This window comes from Octopus bimaculoides, chromosome 1 (genome assembly GCF_001194135.2).
Source record: "Octopus bimaculoides isolate UCB-OBI-ISO-001 chromosome 1, ASM119413v2, whole genome shotgun sequence".
Lineage (NCBI taxonomy): Eukaryota > Metazoa > Mollusca > Cephalopoda > Octopoda > Octopodidae > Octopus > Octopus bimaculoides.
In genome coordinates, this window is record NC_068981.1 from 155,024,831 (window position 1) to 155,035,170 (window position 10,340).

At 31.0% G+C, this 10,340-nt stretch overlaps 1 protein-coding gene and 1 long non-coding RNA gene across 3 annotated transcripts in view; one reads left to right on the forward strand and one right to left on the reverse strand.

Moving 5' to 3' along the window:
- Positions 1–271, reverse strand: part of LOC128249089 (uncharacterized) — a 9,090-nt gene extending 8,819 nt beyond the window's left edge. Inside the window, exon 1 of the long non-coding RNA XR_008265217.1 lies at positions 151–271. This is a non-coding gene — a long non-coding RNA (uncharacterized LOC128249089). The remainder of the gene's footprint in view (positions 1–150) is intronic.
- LOC106868436 (ATP-dependent RNA helicase A) overlaps positions 1–10,340 on the forward strand; it is a 57,741-nt gene that overhangs the window by 3,202 nt on the left and 44,199 nt on the right. The window contains exons 1-2 of one of the 2 annotated variants that reach the window (XM_014913703.2): positions 567–685; positions 7,792–7,907. In XM_014913703.2, the coding sequence (XP_014769189.1) occupies positions 7,797–7,907 (111 nt within the window). In that variant the 5' untranslated portion in view covers positions 567–685; positions 7,792–7,796. Of the gene's footprint in view, positions 1–566; positions 686–7,791; positions 7,908–10,340 lie in introns of those variants that run through there. The other variant, XM_014913702.2, reaches the window with a different exon arrangement.

The window sequence follows — 10,340 nt, forward strand, 5'->3', positions numbered from 1 at the left end:
TATACCCACTATATATATATAGTGATTTTCAACCTACTGACTTGGAAATATTGTTTATCGTGTTTTGTAAAATAAAGCTATAGACAATAAACTTCTCTATGTCAGTTTGAGTAAATTGTAAAAGTCATGTGAGAATATTATCGAAAGTACCTTATTTCTTTTCCTTTTCCCGCTAATCTTAACTGACAACTGCAGTTTAGCGAGCGATGTTTGGCCTGTATGTTTTGCTGGCACTCTTTTTCAATTTATTACTCAATTGATTATTGATACTTCATGTGCGGGTGAATTTGCTTCTACTGCATACAGTAGTGCTGCATTCTTTTGTCAGTATGTTTGCGTGAGTGTTCAGTAATGAGTTTACTGCGCCCACCGTTGTAGAGGTTTGTGTACTCTGCTTACGTTGTATCAATCGTCATCTTTCCTCCTGCTGCCGTCACTGCAGCTACAAATGCATTTCTGCTCAGTCCGAGTCTGACTCTGGTGTCGCCCTCTCGCTGTGCGATATCGTTATTGTATACGGATTTAGTATCACCGCCTCATTCAGCCTCTTTAACTTTGTTTTTGTACTGGGACTTGTTTAATTTAGCCAAAGGTAAACAAATCGTCTAAGTGGCCAGCCTCGACAGCCGTTTTCTTTTTTTTTTTTTTTTTTTTTCCACCAAGGGGAAACCACGGAAAACTAAAGGTATGCAACAACCATTCTTGGATGAGTCTCAAATGGTATTGCTTCGGAAAGAATGAAAACATGTACTTTTGATCGGAGTTGTCTGAGTCACTCTTTCTCAATCTACTCCTCTGTCTCTTCGTATGTGTTGTGTGTATGTATTTTGGAAACAAAATGTGATTAATTTACTAACCTCAACATTTAGGGGTTTCCCATTTCTCAAACTGTAATAATTGCATACATTAGACGCACACCCACTGAATTTCATGTTGATTCTATTTTTCTATTGTATTTATATGATGTAAACTTTGACTACTACAACACTGTTTTATATATTTATATAATTTCGCGATTTCTGGCGTATATTCCCTCTATAATCATAGCTCCTTTCTCAGTTTGTTTTTGAAAACCACCACTGTTCACAGTAACATTTTTGTCATTGTGATCGGATTTAAAATTTCTTGAACACTTAAAAAAAAAAATGTTAAAAATACTACAGTTTCGTAAAGAATTTACTGAATTTTATCACAGAAGAGAAATCTTACCATCATTTTCAGAAAACAAGTTGTATGTCATGTAAGGGGTATTTCCGCCTACTGACGATTCCAATTGTGGGAAATCCCACATTTGGATTCTATTAATTGCAATTAATTGCTCGTGATGGTAATGGTGATTTAGTTGCTACTTTTTCGTGTATAATTTCTAAGGTCTTCAAATTTCATTTTAAATTTCCACATTGTTATTTTCCCGGCACGTTTGTTTACTGCGTACAAGCAATTTACTAATGTCGTTTGTTGGTTTTCTGTCTATATTGTATAACCCCAAGAGAAGAAAGTGTTTTTTTCTAATGCTTTGTATTGTTTCCTATTTTTTATATACTATATATATATATATATATATATATACACATATACCCATCATGACCCATTTAAATTACTATTTCGTCTATGAAATGTGTATTCTATTACAAATTATAACCATGGATAAAAGCTTACATTTTGAAGATAGTCATTTCATTTATTTGTTTATATGTTCCCTTTCTACTTCATACCCTTGAATTTTATGATAGTGTAGAGCAGCACTGTGTGTGTACCATTATGGCAATAAACGATATCTAAATGTAATTTCTCAAAGCTCTCGCATATCCAGCTTCATATATTTTTGTCACTTGATTCCACAATCACTATTCTTTGATTATAGTGATTATCGTATAGTAATAAACTCTAGGATAGGAGCTTATGAAGTTTTGTTGAGTTTGGTACTGGGTTTTAGAATTTTTTTTTTTTTTTTTTTTGAAGTTCTAGATGTTGATTAATATATTTTGATTAAATTTAATTCATGCTTAAAATAACTGGAAATTATTGGTTATTCTAGAAGATTATTTTTATTAGTAAATGCTAAAAGTTGAAAATAATAATTTTATGTTTTACTATAGAACAGGTGAATTTTACCCGTTGAATGTTGGTAGAAAATGCTCTTTCATAAGAGGCGATGGTCCACTGTTAGAAAATAAATCTATGCTAAGATTTGATTACACTAGCTGTTTTTGATTAATTAATATAGAAGCACCTTCTCTGACCACTTACTGACTGCTACACTTCACTGAACAGAGCATAATAATACTGTTTCTGAGAGGTAGCTATTGATCTTTTCTACAGAATCACTGGAAAGCGAGGAGGAGGAGGAAGTGTGAAGACATTTGTCTTCATGATGATTAATGTCCTGATTAAAGAATTGGGTTATTTTGAAAAGGGCTCAGGAGTATTTTATGAGAATTTGTTTCTTTATATGTCAGTACCAATAATTATTCTCTCGTCATTTGCTTTGAATACTTTGAATGCTAGCTACTTCTCTTCTTTTCATAAGTTGTTCATTAATCACTTTGTTGCCTGACAGAAATTTTAGTAGTTACTCTTGAGATTTCCTTTCAGCAGCATTGTCTGATATTTTTCCATTTTATGTTTTTAACTGAATGATGAATCAGCTTCTATGAAACTTAATGTTTTTCAACAATTTTCTTTTATTTGTTTGATGTGGGTTTAACTGCACGAGCTCTAATTGTTGATAATTTAATTATAATTTTTATTTCCATATAATGGTTTGTAGATATTTGAAATGTATATATATTCTGTAGTAAAACTGAAAGGTTTTTATTTTGTTTCTTGTCATTATATTATTGCTTAAAAGATAGATTAATATTGGATACCCTTGAAAAGTAGGATCTTGCTCAAGAATATAAGAATATATACTTTCTAGAGAACTACTTTGATCAACATCCACTTTAATGATTCAGTGGTATGGTTCTGCTCCAATCAACACAACTTAAATTTACAGCTGCTAACTTAAATTGAGCATGTTCTCCTGTTCTTTAAAAAAAAAAAAATGTAAAAAAAAAAATGAAGCCATTTCTTTTTCTTAGACTTTTTTTTTAAAGTTGCTTATTTATCCCACATAGGTGAGACAGGTGAATATTTCTTTGCAGTAGTAAGTTGGGTATAGATTAGGAAAAAAATCATTTGACTTGAATAATATTGGATGAAATACATTATTTTAGGTAGTTATGGCTAATCTTCATTAAGTAATTATTTGAAGAGACAATGTTTGAAACATTTGTTATAATTTGGATGATGTTATGAAAGATTTCTCTCATTTTTATTTGGCAATAACTAATCTGAAAGCAAGATATCTTGTTTATTAATTAGTATTATTTAAAATCGGTATTTAATCATTCAGATTTTCTTTTATTTCTCTTTGTTTCACATAACAAAAAAAATTACCGGCCTTCATTTTCATGCAAACAAAAGCAAGAATTATTCTCAATACAAATTCATTTTTAGTGTTATACGTGTTTCTAAATATTGCATTCTCTGTCTTGTTACTAATCTAGATAGAATCAAACTATTGCAGATTACAAGTAATATTAGTATTAACATTTAATTTAGACAAACAAGAGTCTCTAATCAATTTGTAGCTTCTGTTACTAAGATATGAAATTATGACTAGAGAAATTATAGGGAATTAAAACAACTAGATTAATTATAATAGTAGATAAATAGCTGATATCTGACTCAATGAAGAACATCATTGCAGTTATGTTTTGTGTTAAACTGATAAGTGATCAATGTGAGATGAGTTCATAACAAATAGCTTTCTTTTATTAATAGACATAGCTTTGATTAAAATCTTGTTTGGTGGCCTTGTTTACTATGTAAATAAGGGTGGTTGCTTCCTAAAACATGTTTATTAGTGGCACATTAATAAAGGTTAACAAGTTTTAGTTGTTTGTTTGTTATTGCTCAGTCCTCTGCTGTTTTTATTTTATTATAGTTTCTAAATTCTGACAACATTTAGTAGAAATTTTCAGAGCTGAGTGCTTTTGGAAACTCCCATGCAGATGATTAATTAACTTTATGGGAATTCCATGTTTTTAAAAAAAAATGTTGTTTATAATTAATTTGTTAAACATTTTCCAGTATTAATGAGTGTAACTTTTCTCTGTAACCCAAACCCAACCTGTCCAACTCATGCCAGGATGAACAATGGACATTAAATGATGAGAATGTTAATATTAAATATTTGTTCAAACTGATATATTGGGCAATCTCTTATGCACTGAGTACTTTTAATAAATAATGAACCTTGTCCTAAATTTTGAAGACTTGTGATATTCAATTTGAAATATAAAAGTGAAACATTTGAGGGCAATTAATTGATCAAGTCTTGATTAAATAAATATTAAGTGGGTACACATTGATATCTTGTTTGAATCAGTAAACTCAGTATTTTTCTTGGAAAGCTGTTTACTTTTTTCACATCTATTTATCTATTTGCTTTCCCCTGTATTCATTAATTCTTTCTGCTATTACTTTTAAAAAGATTTACTTATGACTATTTTGCAATCAAAAACTTGAACCCTTATCTTTCAGAAATCCTCCTTTAATAATTAATATAAGATTTGATAGAATGCTTTACTATGTCTAATTTGGTACTTTACTGATCTTCATTCAAATCTGCTGTAATTGATGATCCTTTTTTGCCCCTCTGAGAGCTGGAAATGCAATTGATAATAACCTCCAAAACTAGTCTAATAAAAGAAAAATCAATATTTGGTCTTAAAAGAGACCAAACCTCACCTGATCAGGAGTGTTTAAAGTGTGTTTTAATTTTCTAGAATTTTGCAATTTTAATTCCCATTCCATTTTCATGTGTTGTAATAACAATTAAACCATATGAATTATTCATATTAGACAGTAAAACAAATGTTCAGGTATAAATAATATGTACTGATTCAATAATTTTTCCATAGAATATTTATATCATCTTGATCAACGGTATTCAAATCTAAATAGCCATAACCATTCTGTGTGTGTGAGCAGAATAGCCTGGTGGATGGACTAGATGTTTTGCTTCAATTAGGTCATTTTCTATATTATTATTATACTTCACTTAACCGTTGAAAAATAGGTCTGATCTTGATACCTGTACCACTGATCATCCAAGATTAAGCAGTTGACTATTTCACCTTGCACATTAATTTCATAATGTATAACCAATTTCATACAATTCCTATTTGACTTAAGTATAAAAAATTAAAGTAATTAGTATTTTATTTTTTCTAGAAATTCATAAGCTCTATTTGTAGGAATTTGTAAAAGGTGAATATGAAATACCTAGAGCATCATAAATTGAATTAAAAACTAAAATTTCAGTTTTAAGCAAGTAATTATTCAACATTTTATGGAAGTTGTTTTGGCGTTACATTATGGATTTAAAAGATAAAAATGAATCACCACCACAGATGTTGTGTTGTCTTTTAAATTTAATTTCTATCATCATTTACAGATTTGTTAGTCTCTTCTTTGTACTTACTTAAACTGTCCAAAGTAGCAATTAAATCTTTTATGGCAATGTCAATAGAATGCTTCATTAACTACACCTATGATATTGGTCTTTTCTGAATTGACTGGGGCTCCCTAGCAACATAGTTTGGTTTAGATGCAGTTTTTGATTTGAGTTTAATAAGTGAATTTCTACAAGAATACTTTGTGCAATTTTAGAGATGTAAAAGTAATATTGATTATTCAAAATTCAGATCTTGCTATCATCATTGAGATTGTTATTTTGTATAGTTGTCTAGAGCAAAGGTACACTTGTGTTATGGCTGCCATTATGAAATAACTATAGTATAGTGCAATATAAAAAACGGTAGGTGGTTGGAGATTTGACATTTTAGCATTGTTACTAGAAAACATTTTCCACTTCCTTGATTTAGATATAGAGATAAACTGGATCAATAGATATGGCTTTGTATCCCTTTTGGACAAATAATCACTCAAAACTATTTGCCTTAGTTTATCTAACTGTAGTATTGAACCAGACCAAAAAAAAAAAGAGTTGTCCATCGTCTAATGTTGGCATTGTTATGTCATTTATGAAAGGATTAATTATTGAACTTGTGAAGGCACATGACTTAGTGGTTAGGCTATTCAGCTCACAATTGTAAGGTTGTTTGATTCCTGGCAGTACATTGAGTCCTTGAGGAAGATACTTTATTTCATGTTGCTCCAGTCTACTCAGCTGGCAATAATGAGTTGTACCTGTAAGCCAAAGGGCCAGCTTTATCATATTCTGTGTCATACTGAATCTGTCTGAGAACTATGTTAAGTGTATGTGTGTTTGTGGAGTGCTCAGCCACTTGCATGTAAATTTCAATGGAGTAGGCTGCTCCATTGATCAGATCAAAAGTAACTAATGGAGTTCAAAAAAGTTAATTATTAAACTTGCAAAATAGCTCTATTAAGTTCAATTCTTTAAAGCTCAGTCAGTCCACATTTGTTTCAGATCTAATCCATATCTTAGGCAGTTATAGAAAAATGTTAAAATTTTGAAGAATTACAGTGGATAAAACTAAATTTCATTTAGCATGGCCTTGTGGTTAAGAAGTTCATTTCACAACTACAAGGTTTCAAGTCTATTCCCATTGCATGGCACTGTGCAGATGTCTTCTACTTTCACTTCAGACTGATTAATACCTTGTGAATGACATTGGCAGATGGAAACTAGGAGGTGCAGTGTGTGTATTTGTACATGCAAGTGTTGATTTTTATAATGTGCAGTATAAAAACAATGCCATCACCTATGCAACTGTGTCTTTCCAATCTGCTGCAGACATATGCCTGGCCATTAAGCTGTTCATTATGCAACATATTCTGGGAAATAGTATCTTACTTGGAAACTAGTGAAGGTTGGTGACAGGAAGAGCCATCAAGCTGTAGAAAAGCTTCCTCAATAAGTCTCATGTAATTCATACTGGTATCAAAAAGTGTGTTTGTTGAAATGGTGTTTATCTGTCTGATGTTAGGTGATCTTGCAAATTTAAATATTTGCTCATGTTTTTAAATTAGCTGTTTAATGATTAGAATCTCTTATTGCCATCTATTATCATGAATTGGGAGTGGTTAGGTCAGCTGCAACAAACAAACTGATTTATCTTAGGATACAGAACATTAACTAGTGTATAATATTGAATATTTATTACATAGAATTTAATATATGAGATGTTTCTTGTTGTAAGACTCCAAGATTTCTTTCATGAATTAGTTATTGAACCTATTACAATATTTCTCTTACAATATTTCAAGTTTTCTCAGCTGAACCAGTAACTATTCTTCATTGAAAAGATCTTTTTGCATAAAAGCAACACTTATATACTATTTATTGTTCTGGTATCTAGTCTGCTTGACCTCAACACTTTTTTTTTCTTTTCTGTTAAAGTTTGATCTAGAAAACATATTTTTTGCAATGTAATAAACTCAAGACTTGCTACTTGCATTGCTTCTCACTTTAGGGTAAATTTCGATATCACTTAATACTGCAGATGTGTTGTTTTATAAAAAAATTTCCAGTTATAAAACCTTTATCAATATCATCTGAAATATTGTAAACTGAGACACAGTGCCACAGAGAATAAGGAAGTTAGTTGTTGTATGTAAGATGCTATCTTAAAATGGGAATTAAACTTGTACAATTAATGCCTGCAGAGAAAGATTATAAGGATATTCTGTTGATTTTTGTAATAAAATATAACTTCTTTTTAACTTACTAATTAATGAAATTATTATTTTCAGCGAACATGGGAGATATCAAGCAGTTTTTATATGCTTGGTGTGGTAAACAGAAGGTCACTCCTGTTTACGAATTCAACACTGGTGGACCGAAACATAAACCTCGGTTCAAATGTGAAGTAAGTAAAGCTTTACCTTTTTTTTGTGCAGTATAAATCATTCAAATTGCAAAATAATTGTTCTCAATTTTTTTTAAAATAAAAGTACCAACACATCTATATTTTTCAACTCTTAGCATCTGTAGTAATTTATTTCTTTTCATTTTTACATGATTTCAAAGACATTATTCCTACACTTCAAATTTTATTTATCTCCAAAGTGCACTCCTATAAATAAACAATAACATGTGTGAGATATTTCTGAATGCTAAAAACTCTTTTAATTTTCCTCCACAATGTTTAGTTCTGTCTTCCACATTGATTTACATGATAATGTGTTCCACCATCTGAAATGTATCTTGCTCATAGAAAACAAGAATATCCTACATACTGTCCCCATTTTCTGGTTCACTCCAAACTTGTCCCTTTCTTGACCTCTTACAAACACCCTTATTTTAAAATGCAATTTCTGAACAATAGCATTATTACAGTTATATGTTCCCAGTTAATGACTCATTGTATTTCTGATGGCAAGAGTGTCAATAGAAGTAGTGTCGAACCTGATGCATAGCATTTAGTCTGTAAATTTGCACTTTTTTTTTCTCTCTTGCCAGTGTTTATATTCTAGGCTGATAATAGAATTAATGAAAGATACAGACATACTTAAATAATTGCATGCATTTATATTTGTCCAGTGAACTTCTGTGCAGTTTCCTTCTGCTGAATTCCACTTGACTATTATTAGCATTCAACTTGATGTTATGGTAGAAAACATTTGCCTCAAGTACTGCAAATAGGTGCCATTTTTGTCTCTTTAGATCTTGCAGAAAACCTTTTACTTCCTTTCTTAGAACTGCCATCTGGTAACCAACTACAACAATTCAACTTAGCAATAAGTATTCAATATAAACATAAACTATACTAACTTTACTTAGCAGTAGATACAAGCATGGCTTGTAGGGTTAAGAAGTTTGCTTTGTAAACTACAAAGTGCAAGGTTGATCCTATTGTGAATGCACCTCTGGCATTTGTTTTCTACCATTATCTTGGGTTGACCAATAACTTGTGAGTAGAATTTGATTAGTGGAAATTGAGCAGATGTACAAGGTTTGTGAGTGAGTATCTATGAGCAAAAGATATAAGCATTGGCAAGAGACACTCCTTTGTCTATTGCACTATCAGAAATGCAATCAACCAGTAAGTAACTGACCTATTGCAACTCTGAAGCTTAGGATGTTGTTCACCAACTTCCAATGTAAAACCATCTCACATCTCTAGTGCTTGATGGTTTCATGTGGGTCTATTTTCTACCTTGCTTTCTTGACTTAATAAATGAAGCATTTTTCTACACCTGTTTGGTTTTGACAGATGTATAAATTTGGATGTTGGCGTGAATTATTGAATTGGTTATTTCTTACAAAGATTTATAACATAGCTGTTATTTTAGGTATACACATTTCTGTTTAAAATCTCATTTTAATTTTTCTATTTATTAACTTAGGCTGAAACCATAAAACAAGTGCTGGAATACTGACTGCTTGTTCATGGACTCATTCAGATTTTGTTACTGTTCTCATTACGTTGTATGCTTAAGGAACATGCATAGTACTATTTTCTTGTGTACTTTGCTGAAAAATACATCTGAATCCACCTTAATTTGTAAAACTAACCTTTTTAATGGAAGTGTTCTGTGAAAATACTTAACATTGGCACATGTGGCTGTGTGGTAAGAAGCTTGCTTCCCAACCACATCATTCTGGGTTCAGTCCCACTGTGTGGAACCTTGGGCAAGTGTCTTTTATAGCCTCAGGCCAACCACATCCTTGTGAGTGGATTTGTTAGACAGAAACTGAAAGAAGCCCATCGTGTGTGTGTGTCCTGTGTTTGTCCCCATAACTTAGTACTGGGATTGATTCATTTAACTAAAAATTCTTCAGGGTGGTACCTCAGCATGGTCTCAGTCTCATGGATAAACTCTAAAATGAGGTAATTTACAAGACTTTTTGCATTGGTTAAAACTTTATAAATCAGTTGTCCATGTATATCATAAACTATCTCTTCAATATTTAGTATAAATAGCTAACAAATATAAAGGGCAATAATTTGATCTTATAGATCTACATATGTTGTTATTATTGTAACTACTTTCCTACTAGAAACAAATTTAAATAATTATGCTATATAATTTTTCTCTGTTAAACACAAGTATTCAAGGAATCTAGCAGTGATGTGTATTGGCAAAAGCCAATTTTAAGTGTCATGAGAAATGAATTCTAACCATTCTTCTATGTCAGAATTTTCTCTTTACATCTCATTAATATTTCATCTGTTTATATAATCCAGTCTTGTACGAAGTTATTTTAACACATCTCTGAAAAACTTTAATCTCCTTTATCTGTAAACTCTTATAAACTTCATTTAAAAAAAAAAAAGTTTTTTTTTTTTTTTTTTTTT